Consider the following 22036-nt stretch of genomic DNA (forward strand, 5'->3'; position numbering starts at 1 on the left):
AAAAATAGATGCTGAAACACATCTGTTTATGATTTTTAAATTTTATCTATGCTTTAATAAACACAGATTACAGCTTCTACACTAGAATATTTGAGAATAAATGCCTGCTTTCATGTGAAATATTTCTGCCCTTGGTGGCAAAAATGACAGGAGTGACAGATTTCTCACCAACCTGCCGTGGCTGCAGCAGGACCATGCTTTTCTCCACATCCAACCCATGCAGTTGGAGCTGGGACTCAACAGCATACTGGAAGAGAATTCCATGAAGACCACATTAACACAATTGCAGGATAAACAAATAAAAGGAAAAAAAAAAAGACAAACACATTGTAACTTCAAAACAGGTGTTCAGATGCCTTGCTTTTCACTGAAAGTAATGCTTGAAAGCCTAATCCAGCTCCACTGAGAAATACACAGATTTCCTTTGGATTAAAAACSATCTTAATTCAATTCATATGAGAGACTGCAAAGACAAAGTCAAAGCCTAAATCCCWCAGGATAAATCCATGGAGCAGAATGAGGGTGGAGATGGGGCCCTGAGCGACCTGATCCAGCGGATTCCATGGCTGTGGGGGTTGAACATGATGATCTTAAAATCCTTTCCATCCTAAACCTTTCCATGGTTCTGTGRTGGGACAGRGGATRCATTCAGAGGCCAGAGAGCCTCTRAAGTTTGGCCAGCACAGACATCCTGCCCTTGACATTCTCACCCCTTCTATTTGCTGCACAGCTGGGAGGAAATAAGAGCTTTAAACTCCCGAGCTACTTCCAAAATGTCATCTGCCGATTTTATTGATAAATAATGGTCCTGGAGATCGAATAATAATCATCAAATAACAGCATAAAAGAGTTTAAAATTTCATGAGAGGAACTGAAGCAATGGCAGTTCAGAGATTATTACTGAAGTGCCGTAGAAATTTAAGAGGATGGAGTCCAAATGTRCAAGCACACGTGGAACAAATGTGGGCTTAATCTGAACATTACTTAGAATAAAAGCAATTTGAGGTTTATACATCTGTGCCACCATCTTCATTACAAATAAACCTGTTAGTAGCTCCAGTCACTTTTATCACACCTTGGAGATCAATTTGTTATCAATTTCCAGGAGTTTACAGCACTGATGATGAAGTAGCAGTGGGCCACAAACCCAAAGATTAATTTCCTGGAAGCTCTGATGCACGGGCTATTGTCTCCTATTTTACAGCACACAAATTATGTTTGAACTAGTAATCTAAAGTGCTAAGAACAAACATTTCCATCTCTGTCTGGGGATATATAAGTGTTAATGTTGTGAGTTTGTATTGATTTGGTTTCATAAAGTAAAACAGCAACAAGAATTAATAAAACATTTACAACTTTAGTTGATTTAGGCCAGTAGTTTGCTCAATGTCTTTAAAAAGACTAATAAATCAATGCACCCATTCAATCTTTTCCTCTTGCAACACTTTTTATTTGAACAAAAGGAATAAAGCTACGATCTGTAAAATATGCTGAGCTCAAAAGCTTCTGACAGATTTTTTTATTGTAATGTTACTTGGACAAGATGAGCTAATAAATATTCAAATCATACTACTGATATTCTTTGGAAAAATATGATTAATAATACAAATACGGTGAAATATTAATTTCTTACATGGTCAGAGGGAAAGGCTCTTGCTTCTAGAAGAATTTTATAGCGTCTTGGAGTAGGCTTAAAGAAAGATAGCTGTTAGGGAAAAAATAAATGTTAAAATTTATCTAAGCAGAAACAAGAAAGATGCTCTCAGCATATAACTTTAAAAAGACTGCTTTACTTTCATGCACACCACAGAGAATCCCCCAGAAATTACAAGTATTTCTTTGTCCATATAACATTTATCAAAGTAGGAAAGTGTTGCAAAACTGCATTTCATATATCCATAACAAAGGCCACCAAAACGCAGCAGTGAAAACTTTCACTTCCAGGAATCCGTGGCAAAGCTCTGAGTGCAGCCAGGGAAGCTGGGATTTCACCCAGCCAGAAAAAAAGCAGCAGCTGARGAGTTGCAGGCAGTGAAAAAGATTTGGATTTACATTCCTGCCCTAAAACATCAGTTACAGAATCATCTCTTACTCCGAAATAAGGCTGAGCCCTCTGCAAAGATCTGATCTCAGCATCCTCAGGTGGATGGGCTTTTCTTCTCAGTTCCTGCCAAGCTGGGCTGGCCACCACGCCTGGAGGACTAGGAGCCCTCCTGTTCCTAGCTTGGGTTACACAGTGTTCTGCAAGGATGCTAACTCGAGAAATTTGCTCCTAATTCAGGGCAGAGCAGCCCCGTGAATTGCCTTGTGCTGAGCCCATCCTGCCCTGTTCCAGGTTCCTTAACTCAAAAAGGGTCAGAGGCATAACAGAGAAGAGCCAAGTGAAAAACCTTTTGTGTGAGCCACACAAAGAGGAGCTTCCCACCTTCACTGGGATGAACCAAATCTTTGGAAATGCTGGAGAACCAGAGATAGGCTTTGTGTAGCCACAGGGACACTTGAGCACAAATGAGACACATTTATGGCTGCTATGTCATGTGAATCAAAATGCTTTAGCACATTTTAGACATACATAAAATAACATAATTCTGTGGCATCTCTTGTATACAACTGCATTTTAAGCTGGACTGATTACATCTTCGTCTTGCTCAAAGCTGAGCTCCTGTTTCCTTAATTTTTCCTTAACTCTGAAAAYTGTGGAATTGAAATGTGAGACACGACTTGTAAATATTTCTTCAATAATAGTGTTTTCTCTGGTAACTGGMATAAAATACAGGTGAGAACAGCTGCAACTTCCCCTTCAGAGTCCTTGAAAATATTTCTCTGTCCGGCTTTCCTGCTTAGTRTTGAGTCAGGCCAGGTCTTACACATACATTATTCAAGATACAACTCCCAAGGCTTAAAAAGTTAATCTGTCACCCAGTGCTGTCTCCGTGAGGTCCTCAGAAAGCACTTTGCTTACACACACAAAGAAAGGAGAAAAATACTTGTCAACACAACATCAAATATACATCACACAGACATACCATCTGAAGGTGCAAGTTAACAGTCAGCCCRTTCATTAAGGCTATTTCTTGTCTTTTGGCCCCTGGAATAATAAAAAGACAAAAAGTTTTAAAAATGGTTGGAGCTTTTCTTTAAAATTTCAGAGAAATATAGTAAAGTGGTGAGAAAGAATGAGTTCAGACAACATCTCTCCAAAGACTGGAAAGGAAACGAATGTTTGAGGTGTCATCAGAGTGAAGTAAAAAGATTTCTTGTCTGACTATTTACACTGCACTAGCAGGAAAATATTTATTTTTTCAGGTCAGACACAGAAAACGAAAAAAAAAAACCTAAATGAAATATTTCCATTTCCCAGCAAACCACCAGTGGATTTATTATCATGAATACCCCAGACAAATCAGGTCACAAAGGCAAAGCAAGCCTTGAAGACTTATTTTTGTCAGAAGTTCATATGTTACACAAGTGAGAAAACATATTGAGATAATCATCTATTGCAAGTGGTTACTGTAATGTCAAGATAAACCTCATCCCTAATTAAAAATAAAATAAAAAAAAAAAAAGTACAAGCAAGATTGACCTATTGGAGATAACAGAGCATTATTAATGTAGCAGCTTCACAAGGAGCCATGCCCATGTTGCTCCAAGGAGGATAATAACAGATGCCTTTGGACTACAGCTAATCACAGGCAGAGCTAATTAGTAACAACTAATTGTTGTTAGCAAGTATTTAGTAACAAATTCTCCAGCGCTTGTCAAGCCCTGGTGAAAGGTTTTAGACAGGATAGGGAACTTCGTGTTGGGCAGGGCAGCAGCARGATATGGAGAAAATCAATTCCTGTTTCCTGCTGGCTTGCTTGATGCCTGTTTTTGAAAAGCAGAAATTCACCCTTGAGATAAATCAATATCTTGAGAGCCTTCCTCAGATGGGAGATGGGCTCTTGCGCCCTGTCCTGGTCATCACCCAGCCGTGGATTCACCAAATGTGGAGAGAAGTTGCAAACAGGGATGAAGACAAAGTGTAAGGAGGCAGGGAGGGCAACAGCCAYCCTCAAAATCGATACAGAGGAAGGAAAACATGAATTTGGGATACAAAAGGGCAAGGGGAGAACAAGAAAAGGAAAGCTGAATCCTGAATTTCTCCTGTCCCTGCCTTGGGGGACACCTGACACACAGCCACCACACCCCAAACAGTTGAAGTTAATGGAGTGAATGCTTTCTCAGCCTACAAAATAAAACATAACTATGGGTTCAACTCAATACAGCCAAATATAGCCAAAGAACATGGAATTCTGTAATAATAATTTATTCATAAATTCCTCCCAGGCATGCCTCAGCTTCTGCCAGCACAGGAAGAGCCAAGCAAYATTCTCATTGAGATGTTCAAGGGCATTTCCACGTGTTGCTGAAATCTCAGTTTTGGACAGAAGGATTTGTCAAAAAGTCATTCACAGTGACTGTGAATGATCAGTCCAGGGGATGCACCACAATGAAAACAAAATGTCATCAATAAGTTCCCACTTTCAGATACCAATATCATCAAGTTTGTGCAATGAAATGTATAAAGAACTGATCCTTCACAGGGTAAAACAAGCCTTTTTCCTCACTTAAACTCCCCTCYTTTGCTTTCTTTTCTTCCTTCTGATAGTACTGCATCTGCAGGCTCCATGCTGCTGGGAGAGGTCACCTTGGGGCTGTTCTACTGCAGATACAGGAGACAGCCASAGAGAGTGATTGCAGCTCAAAACARTATTATTTGCAGTCTTAATATTTCTATGGAACTCTTGAGGCTGAAAAACAGGACAGGATCAAGAAATGGTATTGTTCTTATTTGTCCTTCTCTTCCTTCTGTGAAATCGTGGCTTTCACAGCAAAATCTGCAGGAGCAATGCTCTGCCTGCTGCACTGATTCTGTATAAAATAAATGGTTAATCTGTAGATCACTTTTAGCTGCACGCTAGCAGCCCAAATTAAATATGACACTACATTTGTCATGTAAGTCTTGGTCCTCCGTAAATTATATATTTATTAAAAGCCTTCCATTATTGAATTTCATGCCCACAAAACAAACCTCATCCATGTCATTGGAAAACTGTTATCCTTTATAACCTGCACCGCATTTCRGAAAACAACCTTTCTGTGATCCAATTAACCTATTACAATATTCAAAGACCCGGCACAYGGGAGACAAAATTATGTTTGCCTTCCTTATTTCCTAACTTTATACCGTATCTCCAGGACAGGCWAAAACCTGTATGTTCTGCGTGATAAATCTCCTCTTTAATAAAAGGAAGCAGCGTTTGCAAAGTACAACTTCAGAGACAATTATGATTGTGTTAGGCAGACACTGCCATCCTTCTCCTCTCTGACTGCTGGCAAAGTCTGATCCTCGACGGAGTAAGTAAAAAGCATTTTGTAAAATGATTGGAAAAAGGCTAAGGGCCCCAATTTCGAAAACATTTTGGTTATTTCAAATAATCCTTATCACTCAAAGTCACTCCAAATCTGCTCAGCATTCAGTCTTCCCTCAACAGAGACCTGCCCGAGCACATCGTGCAGCAGCAGCCACACAGTTAATCTTGTTCCATCAGAAGGTGATCCTGCCAAGGTTGTAATGTTTTAATAAAGTCTGGTAGGAGAAGCAGAGATTGCCTTCACTGCGTTCTGCCACTTGGTGTGAGCGCAGAAAAAAAGCTTTGGCCTCCACTGACCTTGACTCTCCATTTCACAAGGTATTTACTACTGTAACTTTCATTGAACAAGAAAATGTGACTGCATTTAATAAGCAAGGTGCTCGTGCACTATAAACCATTAAACAGACAAAGGTGTTTTACAGGCTTTGGTCCATTCCTGAATAAATCTCACCAAAGAGTTTTATTTCCTACCACTACTTAGGGTGAGAAACGACAATTTCTCCTCCTCCTCCATAACATGTTCAATACCAAACAAAAACCACGGTAAAATTCTGTTATTGTACTTACATCAGAGTCAATAAATAAATTCAGAATTCATTCAACTACATACTCATACATAATCAATATTATATTTTGTTGGAAAATGGTACTTAAACATAAATTGTGAGGGTTGGAACTTTAAGATTGCTTCCAACCCAAACCTGGTTTGGGTATTTTCTATGAAATAGCACATTGGAAGAGAGGATTTTAACACAGCTCTTTTTCTCTCCATTTATCCTTTTAGCCTCTTCACTATTCCCTACCACTTTAAAAACTAGAATTTACTACAATGCATCTATTATTTGGGAAGTATTCATCCATCTGCATTTTAAGAATCATTCACGTATGTTTGGAAAAAAAACCCATGAGGATATTTTCAAAACAAAACCCTGCACATAAATTTGAGGGCCAGATTTTAGCCCCTACCACATTTTACAGTTCAATCAAACAAAGCCTAAAAATTCTGGAGAACAAAATCCAAAACACGACCTTTATCTTTGAGGAAAACAACTGGATTAGGAAACACTTCCCAGGAAACAATTTTAAAAACAAATAATTGGGTTAGTGGTAGGTTGACCTCAGTCATAATTTTTATTTTAAAATTTTAAATATTTGTTTACTATGAAGGAAATTTTTGTAATGTCACTGTGGTTAGGCCATGGTGATATAAAAACACCAGTGCCACAGGGAGTTTGGTAAATGAAAATAAGGAGATGGACAAGAAATTAGATGAAATTTAAGCAAAGCTCTCATTTCCCTCTCCTTACACCTACAGTGCATCTTTTAGTTAAATTAATATTAAAACAGAAACTTAGTTGGCAGCCTCTACAAGACAGATGGTTAAGGGAAAAGGGTCCCAGACTCACTCCCTGCTCTCTGCAGTGACTCTTAACCTGCAGCTGAGGCCAGAGGGACCCTGGGGTGGCAGTGGCAGGAGGTCAGGGCTCAGCCTGCCACGGGGGTCCCCATTTTGCAAACAAAGCAGAGGCAGACAGTCACAGAAGGTGATGGAGRGAGAGATGAAAATTCAGAAATTCAGGAGCTTCCAGCTGTCCTTTGAAGAGTCCTGGCTCTCCTGGTTATRTGAAGAACATCAGTGATCTTATCTTGTTAACTAATTCAGGTGCCTGGGAGCAGGACATAAGGGAAATTCTCAGCTGCCTGTTTAGTGAAATTCAAGGTTTGCAATGGAGARCTCCCATTAGCTGCCCACACCTTCCCCGTTACACCAACCAGAACAAGAATATCCACTGGCCAGGGGAGATACTGGTTCATACTGGAGAAACCCCTAACACAGCTGCCTTCAACATTTCAACACCCTCCAACTCTATATTTCCACATTTTAATGTTCTATGATGCTTAACGGGTGAGGGTGCTGAGCTTCCCTTCCACGTAATGAAAGCAAGAGTAGTAATTTTTTAACCTCCTGAGCAATACCTGGTAGCAACTTACAAAATCAGAACCCCCAATCTGCATTTTGGGGTTTTTTATTTCATTCTGCAGATTTTCTACATGGCCCAGTGATGCTCAGTGTAGCCACGATCACATTTACATTATCTCAGTGTTTACATCAYGGATAGACCAACTACAACAATAATTTATTGCATTTGTTCTGCTCCAGTAATAACACCCACTATTTTAGCTATTTGGAAACTTCATAAAGAATTCAGAGAGGGATTTTATTTATAAGTTTATAAATAAACTTGTCATGAAACATTCTTTAACGTCTCTGCTTCCAATTGTTCCAACCCTATTTGCTTTTCTTGAAGGAGAAAAACCATAATTTTCTCATTGAACGCTTGTCTGCGGTTGGAGGAGAAATTACGATACAATATCTGGAATACAGTAGGTCAACGTAATGATAATATTTTTCCTTAGTGATGGCACAAATGAATGCATGATAATTCAGTTCTGACAGTCGCTATTGAGAGTTGCCTTCAACACCTACACTGAAATATGGGCCAAATCTCCCCAAAATCTCCTAACCCAGCCTTGACAACAGTGGGCAGGGTTGGGGAGAAAGATCCTGCCAAGATAAATTCTCTTCTCCCTTCAGAGACAACCCTGAAGGAAATCCCAGTGAAAGATCATTTCAGCAACTTCAAAGAGTAAGAAGTTAGGGAGGAAATTTGCATGCAGACTCAGACAGCTGCTTTCATGGCAAATTCACCAGGAGAGATCTCCAGGGCTCCTCCTTCTCTAGAATAACCAGGAGCACTTCMTGCCAAAGTCCTGCAGCACTGGAGGGTCTTCAAGGGGTAGGGCAGGGTAATAAGAACTCCGCAATAGCAGGTCCTGCCCCAATTTCCTGCTCCACTGACATAAGCAGCTCTCAAATTTGAGTCTGGGCTTTGTGGCAGGGAAAAGAAGAACAGCAGAAAATGTCCAGATAGAAATCATTTTTCAAAGGGGAAAGTTCATCATTTTAGTTCTGGGAGAATGACTGAGAGTCTGCAATACCAAGTGCCCTTTAAAAGAGCTTCACATGTTAGTCCAAGTGGTTTATGAGGCTCCAAGAAACCCTCTGCTGCAATTAGTTTCATGATATGCATATGGCCGTACATTATCCCCAACATTCATCTCCTAAATCACTGGCAGTATTAAAATACAATGTTAGTCCATGCACAAGAAAACTTAATTTCAAACATAATAAAAGGAACTARATTTGGCTCACAGGGTTTTGGGGTTTTGAGTCTTAACAGAACCCAAATTTGGTTTTATTTCTGGAGAAAGGTCTGCCCCTGCAGCCCAGACTTACCAACCAGCTCAGCCATCAGGTCCAGGATGCACTCGTCTGCCAAAGCCCACGGGCGCCGACCATTGAAATGGCCATGGACACCTCTGAAAAGGAAGGGAAAAATTATGAAAATTGGTGATGTTCTATTTGAATCAGCCCTAAGAATCATGCCTGGCTTGGAGACTCCACATTTGGAGGGTATATGRCAAGGAGGAGACTTGCCTAAGCTGAGCACAACACTTAGCCATTAAACCTCCTAGCAAATATAGTTTAGTGGTTGGTCTCTGATAGGATTTCAGTTGCTTGAAAATTATTTTGGCCCACAGAATTCCTCTAGAAATTCCTCAGAATTGAAGATGACAGCCTTTTCAGAAGCCCCCTGGACAAAGCATCCCAGTGTGGGATGGCACCAGCTAACCCAGGCTCCCATCACTGCACAGAGAGCAGAGATCACCCCACAAACACCCCACAGAACCCTCATTTCTGCATGAACATTATATGGTGCAAAGGATGATAGACTTCAATCCTGCCTTGCTCCCAGAGTCTAGTAYTTCATGTCAGAAACAATTTCCATCCTCCTGCATCTCCTGTCTGAGCTCACCCTCCTGCACAAACCAGAGGGTATTTCYTGCTGGGGCAGGCACTTCCCTGCAYGAASAGAGCTGTTTGCTAATTTTCATTGCTTCTCTTCTCCCTGAAAAATAGGTCTAAGGATGCATAAAGTTTTTTGGGTTGACAAAGGCTATTTAAAAACKTTATATTGCAAACTGCTCCTGTCCACGGGGACACCTCAAACCTTCAGTGTGCTGCCAGTCTAAAGTGGCAGGTAGAAAAATTCAATTCTGGAGTAAGTGCTCTGAACGAAATTTTCCTTCAATTATGACAGAGAACTTCCAAGGTAGCCACCGTGCATACATAAATAAAAAGTTTCCYGGTTTCTTAAACATGCAGGGTGTAAAGTAAAAGATTTAAATGCAAATGGAGGCAGATTGAGAAAAGTAATAATGGTGGTAATCCAGAGAAACATTGCTCTGGGCTCCCATCTCACACTGGATGATTTTCATATTTGCTGAGCACCACGGGATRCTTGTGCAGTTGGAAACACCAGGCTGCATGAGGCTGAGGAAAGCTGTTTCAAAATAAGGACAAAGCCAGTAGGAAGCTGGGTAGAGAGCAAAAGAAGGCCTAAAAGCTTTGATGTGAGAAAAAAAAAAAAGAAAAAAAAAGTAATAAACCTTTTAAAGAAGAACCGGCCCACAGTGTTCACTCTAAATCATGGGAGGACAGCTGGCAGATTAAGACATGAGAAAGGAGGGTGCAGGAGACACCACCCCATCCTCAAGGTTATTTAAAAGATTGGTTTTCCCTCTCCACCTCATACTTTCCCTTCTCAGGTAGAGTTTCATTCTGTCTGGCACAAATATTACCCCGGTGTTTTACAGTCAGACATTTTTTGATTGACTTGGGTCTAATTCACGCCCCTGGGGATATTTCCAAAAAGAACCATGATCCTAAAGAAGAGGGGAGCTGCTGCTGCTGCAAAAAAAGCTGTATTAACCATTTCAAGCCTCTCCTCCTTGCAAAACACCATTGAAWTTTGGACTAGAATAAGTCCTTGGCTGAAGGAGTGCACAGATACAACTGAAATCTTTTAAGGATAAAATAACATCCCCACTCTCRACAAGTTTGACCCCACCCAGACAAGGACCCTGCTCCTCAGTTTGGGTAAGGTCATGGTACAGCAGCTGACTGCTTTTCTCCATTTTAGAATTGCTCTCTGAGAGCGGGCAGTGTGAAATAACCCTCATTTCCAAGAACATTTCAGAGATGAGGAATAAAGGCAGTGGGAGGGAGGGGAGAAAATGCTGTGAGGGGCAGGATTAGTGCTAAAATTTCCTCCCTTCTGTCAGCCCACAATGCAGCTGCATTCCCTGAAGACAGGGGTGTATGTTTCACAAACAGCAAGACATTTATTGGTAATTTCCTGTCTTATTCTTAACTGTAATATAGCGATCAAGGGACTTTAGGATAATACAGACTGTTAAAATGAAACCCCCAAAGATTCTCAGTGGCTCCCAGCCTGAGGGAATCTGTATTTCTGAAAGAGGATAGCAAACATAATAAGATGGGAAAAATAAGTCCTAACTACCTATGGGATTCTCTTCATTAGCTTTCCCTGATTTTATAGCCATTAGTGTCGTCCTAATGGGAATTTACTAATGAAAGTTCTCTCTATCAGCACACAGGGCTATCAAAATTTCAGAATAAATTTCCAAGTTATCATAAAAACAGTTGTGAGATTTTGGGCATGAGAATGTTTTACTTTGAGAAGAAAACATGGACATTTAACCATACTGAAAGAAAGGAGAAGCAGCACTTATTATTATTCATATTATTATTATTATGGCATAGCTTACAGCTTGCCTCCCTCTTGATGGCCAATATAAATGCCAAAAGACAAAAATTATTGCCTCTAAAATGGTAGTTAAAAGCATATTCTTGGACCCTTTTTTTTATTTTAATCACATGAAACTCTGTAGACTTTGCTGATGGCACAATACATCCTATTACACTTAGGTTGTAAAATTCTATGCTCTGCCTCAGAGAATTTATATCTCTGTATATTATGCCACCCCTCTCTCAGCTCTGGTAGGCAYTGGGGGTAATAATCTTTAAGGACACAAGTGCAGTGTTCCTGGCATTCAGCTCAAACATGGAGAGCCTAATTCTTCCTTTCAGGAAAGGAAATGAAATMTTGAAATCAGAGAATAAAGTGTAACAAACACCCTGGAAAGGAGATATAATCAAATAAAATGCAATTGAAAAAAGCAAAAATTTGGAAATGGASTGAATACAACAAAATAGATTGGGATGAAATCAAGTGCAGTGAAAAGGACCAAAACTTGCCAAAATTATACTCATTGAATTCCTGAAATCAGGGAATGAAGTGATGACGTGAAGTTCAGGGAAATGGACCAAACTTTGCTGAATTGATGCTCATTGGAACTGCAAGATTTCATTTCCTTTCCTGAAAGGAAATTCATCCTTTTTTTTTTTTTTTTTCCCCACTGCACCCTAGGTAGCAAAAGAGAGTTAAACTGAGTTATCCAAATTAATGAATACAAAACTTCATCCATCAAATCACAGGGCATCAGACAAACAGATATTTCTTCAACTTCTAAGAGAGATTCTCATTGAGCAAATTAATTTTTTAGTTGGTTAGCCTTTTMTTTTCAATTTGGCAGGAAATCACAGTGCCACATTTTATTCGCTGAGGTCTGGTTGATTTAAAGCTTGCTAGGGGAGCTGGAAACACATTTTCTGGGATGATCCCAGGGTTTCAAAGGCGGTGAGAAAAGGAATTTAAATTAATTGCCATCTTCAGGAATCTTCTGCGCTCATCCAAATCTTGTTCAAGTGCAAATTTCTTTCTTGCTCCTTTGCCAAAAATGATGCAAAGGTATTTAATGAGCCAGCACAGACTCTTAAGTTGGACCATGGTTTTAAGCAAAGAATCAGCCAAGGAAAGGAAGACATATCAAGAGAAAAAGGACTGTATGGGCCAGTAGATTAAAGACAAAACTAAAAACCCAGGGCTTTATAATGGACAGMTCTAGCTCAGAACCTGCTGGAAGGCAGAGAATGGCAGCACAGGTGGGTCTGTCACACAGGGCAGAAAGTAAGTRTTATAAACTCTTCCTTGGACTAGGAGATTGTTAATCTGCTCTTCCACATCAGCCTCTTGCCAGGCAGCTTCAATGCTCACAAGTATAGATGTATGTTTTACATTTAGCCTCAATTCAGTAATTCCTATTTTGAATTTACTGCACCAATGTACTTTTCACAGAAATGGCTCCTTCCCTCCCCTCCATTGATACATCCACAGAGAACAATCATTTTCCCTTTCAGTCTTAATTTTGCTCAATTTAACACCTCCATGCAGCAGGTTCCCCACTCCCCAGTCGCCCTGCCAGCCCTTCACAAGAGCACAACAACTGGCTACAGMAGGCTCCCTTCTGCTTTAATTGTTCCACTTTAATGAGTTCTTCGGACGTGAGAGACATGCTGCAGTGAGTCTGCTCAGGCACAGTAATGATTCTATAAAATATTTTAATTACCTAACCAGGGCAAAGGGAAAACTAGGCACTGCAAAGAACCTTTTGGCCTTTCTCCAACCAAAAAAAAGTCCCTTGAAGTTTGGAGTTTTAAAACACTGGGTTATTATATCCCTTGGCTAAGCACAAGGGAACAKCTCTTCATCCCTTTTTGCCCCTCATTTGATAAATCTTGGATTTAGCTGAAATCATAACTGAGAGATGAAGTCTCAAAGGCTCTTTTTTAATCCACACTAAGAATGCCTGTGGCTTGGATTTGTAATCTGTGTACATTAGCATAAAAAAAAGAGGAATGAGGGATATGGAGAGGAAGGATACAAAACCAGAAAAAGTGTGGGGGACACAGGTGTCAGAAGAAAGCAACAACCCACCAGTCAAAGCAGAGGTGGGAGATGGGTGAAAGGAACTAAGCCTTAAGAGGGAACACAAGAAAAGAGGTTTTTCCATGCTTTTCTCCCCCAGCTTTGCCCTAATGAGTTGCCATCACTGGTTGGAGATAAAGCTGCAGCTTCCCTGCCCTTGACCAGCGCTGGGTAATCTTCCTTTCCACTCCTGCCATTAACTGTAAGCAGTGAAAGCCCTTTAAATAGACTCACAGCTATTTGAGATGGGTCCCAAGACACAACAAACACAAAATGCAATAAAGCAATTTATAAGAAAGCCAGAATCCATACCAATGCTACATTGATGGATGTACCTAATTTGCATGCTGTTTCTTAGATTCCTGCTACTTATTTATCTAAGCCAGAGCCACTGCATCCCACACCTGCCACTGAACTGGCTTCAGCTGGGGACAGTGATCACCTCAGACTGGATTTTGCTAAGCTGCCCTTGGTCACTGGAATGAAAATACCCATTTCTGTACCTTCCACCACCTATTTATTCCTTTGCATCCCATTCACTGTGYTCTCTAAGCATGCACTGCTCTCTTCAAAATTACCATGATCATGCCCTGGCTTTCWCAGTTGTTTTAGGTGCAGGATTTTATTCTGTTTTATTGTTGATCTTGATTTGAGGGGTTTTTGCTTGGCTGGTTCTTTAGGGCTTTTTTTTTTGGTTTTAATTTTTTTTAAACTTTCTGATTTATTCTGGGTAAGGCTTTTGAGGCCAAGCTGTGTTTTTGGTGAACAGCCTTTCTGGTTTTGCTCGCTCTCTTCCAGTGTCTTGTAATCAATGCTCAGCCATATTCCCCCTTAGATACAGTTCCTGAAGGCACTTTTGATCTGAAGAAACATTTTTCTGCCAACCCTTTCCTTCCAGGTTTTTATATGCATTGAGGGAAAACTCATCCTTCACTTTGCTGCAGCAAAGACAAACACAGGAATAGAAGGRGCTGAAATAAGTTTGCAGTCCTAGTGCATCACCCCAAGGATGTTATCTGACTTCTGCCTTTTGAAGGAGCTCAGCTGTTTCCCTGATAAAGGGGGATAACAGAACAGAAATGGACTGGGTTGCAATTTTTGTAAATGACTGGAGCAATTGCATTTCTGGGCTGACTGGATAACCAAAAGGAATGAGCTCCTCCCAAAGTTCAATTGTCAACCTTCTTTCTTTCAGGAATACAGGTGATAAATAGGAAACACCAAACCATAYTGATGAACTCCCAGCGTTCATGTATTAACAAGTGAAAGAGCAGCTACAGAATTTTCACATTTGCATTGGGAAGCCTCCATCTCGACCGTTCCTGCTGAAACAAGGCTGCCCACTTAGCAGRATTCATTTTTCCTCTTCTGCCTCTCCATATTTCCTCTGCTCTCTCACCATGAAATCACATCTGTTCCACTCATATCCTGCACCCTATAAAAGAGTCCATCTCTCGCCCAGCTCACTCACTCATCCTGATGTTATTTTCCTTTTCCACCTTCAGTTCTCTATTTTTTACTCATCATTTTCCTTACTCATCCCTGCTCCAGCTGCTCAGGCAGGTGCTGGATACCTCAATGCACAGACTCTTAATGGAGACAGAGCATAATATTAAAAAAACCTAAATAAAGAGTAAAAAAAGCTTTTTCTTTCCCCAATGCATATTAAAAATTCCCCCATTTGCTATGATGACAGTGYGTTCCTGTCTCTTTCCCATCAGGTTAATTCAGCAAAGGTTGTTGCAATCCACACTCAGCTCCTTGCTGAGATGGTACTGAGAAGACAGGAACGTCTCTTTCTAAATAAAATGAACTTGTCAGGCAGAGACCTGGTTTAAGAGGAGCCAAAAACCTGCCAGCACTGGCAGCAGCATCGCCTGCATTCAGTGYTATTTCAAGGGGAGCTGCCTATTGCAAGGCCTGCAGGGCAAATCACACACAGTTAAAAACACGAATTAGGGAATCACAGAGCTTGGAACCCAAATAGGTTTGTGTGCCTTGTGCAGAAATTCTGTTTATAAACGCTGCTGGGTGGGGTAGGTTAAACTGCACAGCTCCTCCAGGTGAGCCAAAGCACAGCCACCAGCACAGCACGGGCTGGATGTGCCTGTTTTACTCCTTTAAAAGAGACATAAACAGTGCTGGGGAAACACTGTACACCATTTACTCCTGGGCTCAGTGGTTCTAACAGGCTGTTCTGCTGTTCGAGCATTTCCAAGGAAGATCCCAAAATAAAGCTCTCCTCTAAAGCATCTGCACACCCTGCAGGGTACTCACGTCCGAGCCCACTTGTCCAGTTCTTCATCCAAGTAAGTTTTAACTTTCTTTGGCTGCAGCCCAAGAGAATTCCCAGCGAAGTACACGCAGCTCTCCTCTCCRTCCACCAGGCTCAGGTCAGCTGCAGAGGGAAAACACAAAACAAAGTGTGGGAGTGACCTCAGGGGGTTCAGAACACATTCACCCCCCCAAAACACAAGTGCCACCCCCAGAACTCTGTCCTTTCCCCATCCCCCAGGACATCACGGTCCCCACACTGAACAGAGGTGTCAGATCCTGCCCTCCCTACCAGAACATCCCTCAGGTGACCCTGCAAAGGATCCGAGGAGGACAGCAGGCAATTTGCARGCARTTATTCACTTTTYCTCCTACAATTTTTGGAGCTGATGYGAGTTCAGGTCCCACTAAATCCCCATCTCTCCAGGGCTGTGTGAGAAGCAGCCGCTGACACCGATTTTATCACGTCTTTAACCAACAGTGAATAAACAGGAAGCATTTTCCCAACACGATATCCACTTTTCTTCCACCACCAATATATGCCTACCCTGAGTCGTGAAGCTACTTGAATCATGCATTTAATAAAAGTAAAGACCAGGTGTATCTGTGTCTTTCACATAAGTTCTCCCTGCAGATTAAATCTCTATTTAGAAAAATGTAGTCWTTGCACGGAATATTTTAAGGCAGACTCTAAAAGTTCTGGTCTTGTCAGCAAATACTGGGGCTGCACTTCATGTCATCGTCTGAGGAGGAGGAGGAAATCTATGTTGACAAATCCTTTCAATGATMAGGAGAAAAGCAAGGCAGTAGAAATTTATAAATAATAGCTCTAGTGAGGTTCTGAACAATSTAATTACCCTGTGTCATCATCCATCAATCCAAACACAGCCTTCTGCTGTTATTTCTCGTGTTAGAGTTTCTTGGAGGGACAAGTGACAGTGACCCTCTGGAAGTGGTAATTTGCATTTGTCTATATCCATACTTACAATACCTCAAAAGYTAATAACACACATAATTTTAGTAAATAGAATCAATATGCCTCAAATAAAGATCAAATGTGTTAGGACACACGCTAAAAATAACCCACAAGATCACAATTCACTCTGAAAATTTTGTAAGGACTGTAGGAAAAGAGCCTGGAAAATGTTCCTTACTATCTTTTGCACTGGCAATTACCAATTTCATTGAATTTCACCAGAAACACATTTTTCAGGAGTATACACAACTTGGGTAATTTCTTAATTAAAGTTTTAGAGGCTTTTAAAAAGCATAAGTCAGGGAGCAATCTCAGCCTAATCTGTTTTGCAGATACGATGTCTGTTTTTCATCTCCATTGTAATATGAATGAAAACAGAGAGGCATAAATATTATCCATGCCCCAAATTGATTACATTAACAGTTCTTTTCCTACCAAGAAACACAATAACGCTGTCCCACTGGGACTAGAGAGAAGGATCTTTGCTCAAGAATTTGGAACTCAATCTCACTAATRCTCATCAAGCAGGAAAAGAGGTGAGGAATTATAAGCAAGCAGCTTTTCTTACAGCAGAGCTTTCTAAATAAATACACTCCTTGTTTACTGTTKGAGAGATAGGGCATTACCTTTCTGACAAAGTGTATTTTAATACTTTTATACCTCCTCCTTTGGATATTCTTTTTTTGATGTGTTATCAACTCTGAATCTGGATGAATCTTTTTCCTTTTGACACAAACCTCTTTACTTCCCCCTGACATCACTAAAAGACTCATTTTGGACCATTDCTGCTTGTTTTTTTCAGCATCTTTGTGTTTTTACAACTTCTGATCAGCCCATCCTCATGCTCCAACAATTCCACATTCACTGTGGTATTCTTAACAGTAATACTTTTGTTGTCCTAAGTCTAGCACTTGCCTTTCCCCAAATTACATTTATTTCTCCAAATATTGGCCCTTTTAATTTCTGGAGGTTGATTTGAAATATATATTGAAATACTCTAAGAGGAAATAAGCCCAACTGAGGAAACAGAGACAAAGAAAAAAATAAATAATTATTGAAATGAGTTCTTAGTGTAGCCTGAATGAAAAAAATGCATTTACATTAAGATTATTAAATATATAATATATTCACACACCTACTCATGTTCATAAAAACTGGTCAAATCCAATCACATACATTATTTTGCATACTAATTACACCCATTTATCTACATTAAAGGTACACTTCTGTACCTTTTAAACTTAAAAGAAAAAGCAAGTTTAATGTCAGAAATATTCAATCCAACAAAAGGGAAAAATATAATGGCTTTATTAATCCGAAAGGAAGGACTAAATCTGYTTGTGCTCATGTGATCTCTGTCCTTAGCTGAAAGATAAAAGATCACACTGCCTGTACCCCCTCAGCAGCCCTCCAAGCAGGCAGATTTTTATGATTAACCACTCCCTTTAACCATTTCTTCTGGGAAATASAGCTCAACGCTTCCACTCTRGGGCATCTTTTTATTCCCAAGAAAMCCAAATGATGCCCTACTCCTCTACAAGGTGACAAAGCACTAGCCATAGCYTTAATCAGATGGGTGATTTGGTGCCCAATTTTCAGTCATTCCCACCTCCTCCCTGYGGTGCACGCAGAGAGTGTTAAAGAGACTTTTGTTGTCAGCTCGGAGCAGAGCGAGGGGATCCAAACATTTCTCTAAATCTTCCGCTGTCATCTTTTCCTCTTTGCTCACCTGAGCCTCATCCCTCATTCTTGCAGATAAAACCTCAGAGATTTGCAGGGAGTTAGGCTTCTACTGGTTTCTTCTTGATTGATACAACAAATAAACAGCTCTGAYGGTTTATAACTTGATAACTAAATTAAACTATTATAATGACTTCCTAAATATTTTCCTGTACGTCATCTCAGTGTTGTCTCCTATGGATGTTCTCATCTGCTTCTTGTAAGGTTTTCATTTTAAARCCTCATTGTAATGTTTTATGTAAATACAGAAAGGATATTTGATGGCTAATATCTGTAATGACATTTATCTTCAGGAACGCCTTATCTGGCATCCGCTCTGGGCGCAGATAAATGTCACAGCAGATCTGTCTCTACGCCATAGACACACAATGTAAATATATATCTATTTACACCCCTGCTGTTCTTCAGCAGGGAAGCTGTTCCTGATGACAGCTGAAGCACAGAAAAGGGAGAGAGGGGAAAAAGGGGAGGGCAAAAACAAATTTGGGAACACGGGAATGATGAGTTCTCTGTGCTGCTCAACTTGTACTACTTCGTACATTTCTWATCTTCCCTAAATTATACATATCCACCATCCCAGGACTAAATACTATTGTAACTACATTGAAAAGTGRCCTTTGGTGGTCTGGAGGGACATTTGACGCTCTGCAGGCAAAGATCCAACAGGTGAGGACAGCAGCACCAGCGCCATGGGAATTGTGTCCCAGCATCTTTCCAGCCCCAGTGACACAACTTGCAGCACCGTGGCGGCTGCTGAAAGAGCTTTGAGTACATAATAATCATACTCAAACTAACAGATGGAGCTTAGGAAACTCTCCTAAGTGACTAGGGTAAAAAACAATTAAAAAGAAAAATTATAGAGGCATGRAGGAAGCACATGGTTTAAATATTTGCCAAGTGTCCAGCTCTGGTCTGAATAACAGAAACAGCACAGCTCAAGGATTCAAATGTGGGGAAAGATAAGCCAATACCATCAGAAYGCAGAGAACTGAGATTTATCAACCYTGTGTCCCAAGGGCAGGAGCAAACAACATTCCCAACACTCATCATTGTTCAGCAGGAAGATACTGAACACAGAGAAAGTTTCAAAAGATGTCCAGGAATCCAGACTATTGACATCATTTTCTGTCACAGCTCCTTACTGGGCAGTTTGGTAAGCACACCTGTAATGTTTCATTTGTCATCAGTACTGTTCCTTTTAGATAAAGAAAACCTATCTGTATTTATTGAAAAATGAAAAAAAGAAAGGAAGTTCTATCATGTTTTTCCTTTGATTTTCAATAGATGCATTTTGCCAYGGCAGGAAAGGAGGAGAGTGACTGTGCCTGTATGTGCTCATCTAAGGCAATAATCTGCCATTCCTCCAGAGTCAGGGACTGCAGAAAGCATTTGCTTTCCATGTAACTGAGGTGAAAATAAACCCAGACAGGACTTGGGAAGGAGACCAGGACCTTGCTGTCTCCATAAGTGGCTGCTCCCACCAGATTTCTCCCCATGAATTTGGCTAAACATGGTGGCGACTGCMRGTACCAAAATAAAATGGAGCTKKTTTTTTTTTTTTWTTTYTSKKGKGSKYTGGGAGTCCTAACCCAAAGCAAAGGCTTCCCTCTCAGCCTGCCACCCCACTTTCCACCCCTCCTGCCTTCACACCAAGCCCTCCCCACACCCAAACATGCCACCAGCTCCTCAAAACAACCTATGGAACAGGAGAGAAGCAGAAAAACGTCCAGAACAATTTCACACAGCTACATTGAAGTCATGTGCTACCTATTTTTAGGCAATTCATGAGGAAAGTGGAAAATATCTTCAAATARAAGACTTCATTATGAATTATTTGTTCAGATCAATTATTTGCTCCAAGGCACAAGCTTCCATTCGACCTCATGAAGAGAATACCAGCAGCAATAAGACATAAATGTTCACATAATATATATACAGCCTCTTTCATTAACTAAAATAATTGTAACTAGACAGATAATACCAGACTGAATCACACYGAGGAGCTGCTCTGAACTATCCCAAGCCATGCTCCTGTTTCGGGCCATTAGACAGAAATGCTCCTGCTATAATTTTCAATCAGTCACTATATTGTTCAAAGCTGCTGACTGACAGCGTAAGCACCATCTAAGTACTGTGTCCTCACATTTGATTCAGGATGGGAACRAGAACATAGAGCTTTTGGTGCTAGAATAAACTGAGGGATTGATTTAGCAGCAGCAGGGACATTCTGTRCTCAGATATGACTACAATTGCTCAATTATCTCATAAGTGACACAGATTTGAAAAGACCTGTGATAAACACATGAAGAAAATGTGAAGCCCAGCCCTTTCCCCCTCCCTCACAGCAATTATAATTCTCACTTGGAGGCAGATCCTTGACTTTGGGGATATAGAAACATTCACGAAGATGCTTTAACTCATCGTTTTCATCTAAGTGGAGAGCGAGTTTTTTGTCCGTGGGACTGCATCCGAGCTKCAAGGCAGTTTGTTCCAAAATGCTTGCTGGGAGCACACGAGAAGATGGATCCATTTTTCAGGTCATCCAATTTCGCCTGAAAATCAGAAATGCCAGTTTAGCTTCTGCAGTTTGCATAGTCACGAGCTGCTGATAAGCAGCCACTAAAGCTGCGTCATTCAARACCCAAACTTCCTTGATTTAAAGCTTTTAAAAAGTGAAGTGTCTGAATAGAATGGTAAACCTGATCAAATATTTCCAAGGCAACATATTGCTGTAACCCCCAAAGGCTTTTTTCTTTCCCTTCTACAGATACAAAGCTTTTCCCTTTTTAACCTTTATCAGCCTCTTCTGAGTTCTCCCGCCAGACTGACAGCAGCTCCAAATGCTGGAGTGTCACTCACAGTTTGGAGATGTCGAAGCCAGAGGCAGCATTATTGTTTCTGCAGTCTGAGCTCCTAAGAATAGCAGGTGCACAGAAACACTGAAGTTGTTTCCAGGCTGYGCAATGTTCAGCCTCTTTCAGCGTTTTTTGGCTCAAAAACTGGAGGGGGTGTTTGTGTACGGCCGTGTTCGTGTGTAAGGGCAGAGCATGAAGGATGCAGGTGTCAGGCAAACACGGCTGTCAAGATCAGAACCTGGAATTAATACTTCCTTTTAGCTACACCAAATATCCTGCTAGTTTAGTTTTGCTTCTCCTGGGACAGGAGAAAAGCCCAAGTGAAATCAGAAATATTACAGACCATGGATTCTCACAGAACATCCAAAACTGCAAAAATTGCAAGCTCATTGATCTGGATATGAAAATAGACACCACTCGGCTTTGCMACTGGCCAGGAGAGTTTGCAACACYTGCTCTGCACTTTAGGGCCAGCCTTCACTGCTCTTTCTGTGGCAGAGGCAACCAAGAGGCTCAGTGAGGTGCAGTGGGGTGCCCTCCACTTCTCCCAGTTTGGAGAAATGTAGAGTTACACCACACAACATTCTCTGCCTTCTCAACATCCCCAAGAGTCTCGGTGCAAAGGAACACTCAAGGGGATAGGATGAAATAGGACAGATTAGCTCATAATATGCAGCACAGAGCCACTAGAGAATAAGGCTTTTTCTCTCTGTTTGAGAAAGAAAACTCTTTAAACACACGACTTCCATAAGCTCTCATTTCTTAAAGCCAAAATATCCTACATAGAGTTATCCTGAAACAAGCTGTGGATAGAACAACAGATGACTATTGAGAAGAGCTTTGTCAACACATATGGGAAGGACAACGGTTGGTATTTAAATATAAACCCCGAAACAGCACAGACTCCTTAGTGCCAATTAACCCAAACCTGTTTATGCTCTGGCCAAATGGCCAGCATGATGCTATTTACCTGCTTTAATCTACCATCATTTGGTTTATGATGAGAACATAATCTTTCTC

At 40.8% G+C, this 22036-nt stretch overlaps 1 protein-coding gene across 5 annotated transcripts in view; it reads right to left on the reverse strand.

The window, feature by feature from the left end:
* KYNU (kynureninase) overlaps positions 1–22036 on the reverse strand; it is a 58104-nt gene that overhangs the window by 32111 nt on the left and 3957 nt on the right. For all 5 annotated transcript variants that reach the window (XM_057372245.1, XM_057372246.1, XM_057372242.1 and 2 more), the window contains 6 exons: positions 20523–20713; positions 15449–15569; positions 8716–8798; positions 3027–3088; positions 1634–1705; positions 173–247 (listed from right to left, as the gene is read on the reverse strand). In XM_057372245.1, the coding sequence (XP_057228228.1) occupies positions 173–247; positions 1634–1705; positions 3027–3088; positions 8716–8798; positions 15449–15569; positions 20523–20691 (582 nt within the window). In that variant the 5' untranslated portion in view covers positions 20692–20713. The remainder of the gene's footprint in view (positions 1–172; positions 248–1633; positions 1706–3026; positions 3089–8715; positions 8799–15448; positions 15570–20522; positions 20714–22036) is intronic.

This window comes from Malurus melanocephalus, unplaced genomic scaffold (genome assembly GCF_030028575.1).
Source record: "Malurus melanocephalus ecotype Western Australia unplaced genomic scaffold, MMel_1.1 scaffold_167, whole genome shotgun sequence".
NCBI lineage: Eukaryota > Metazoa > Chordata > Aves > Passeriformes > Maluridae > Malurus > Malurus melanocephalus.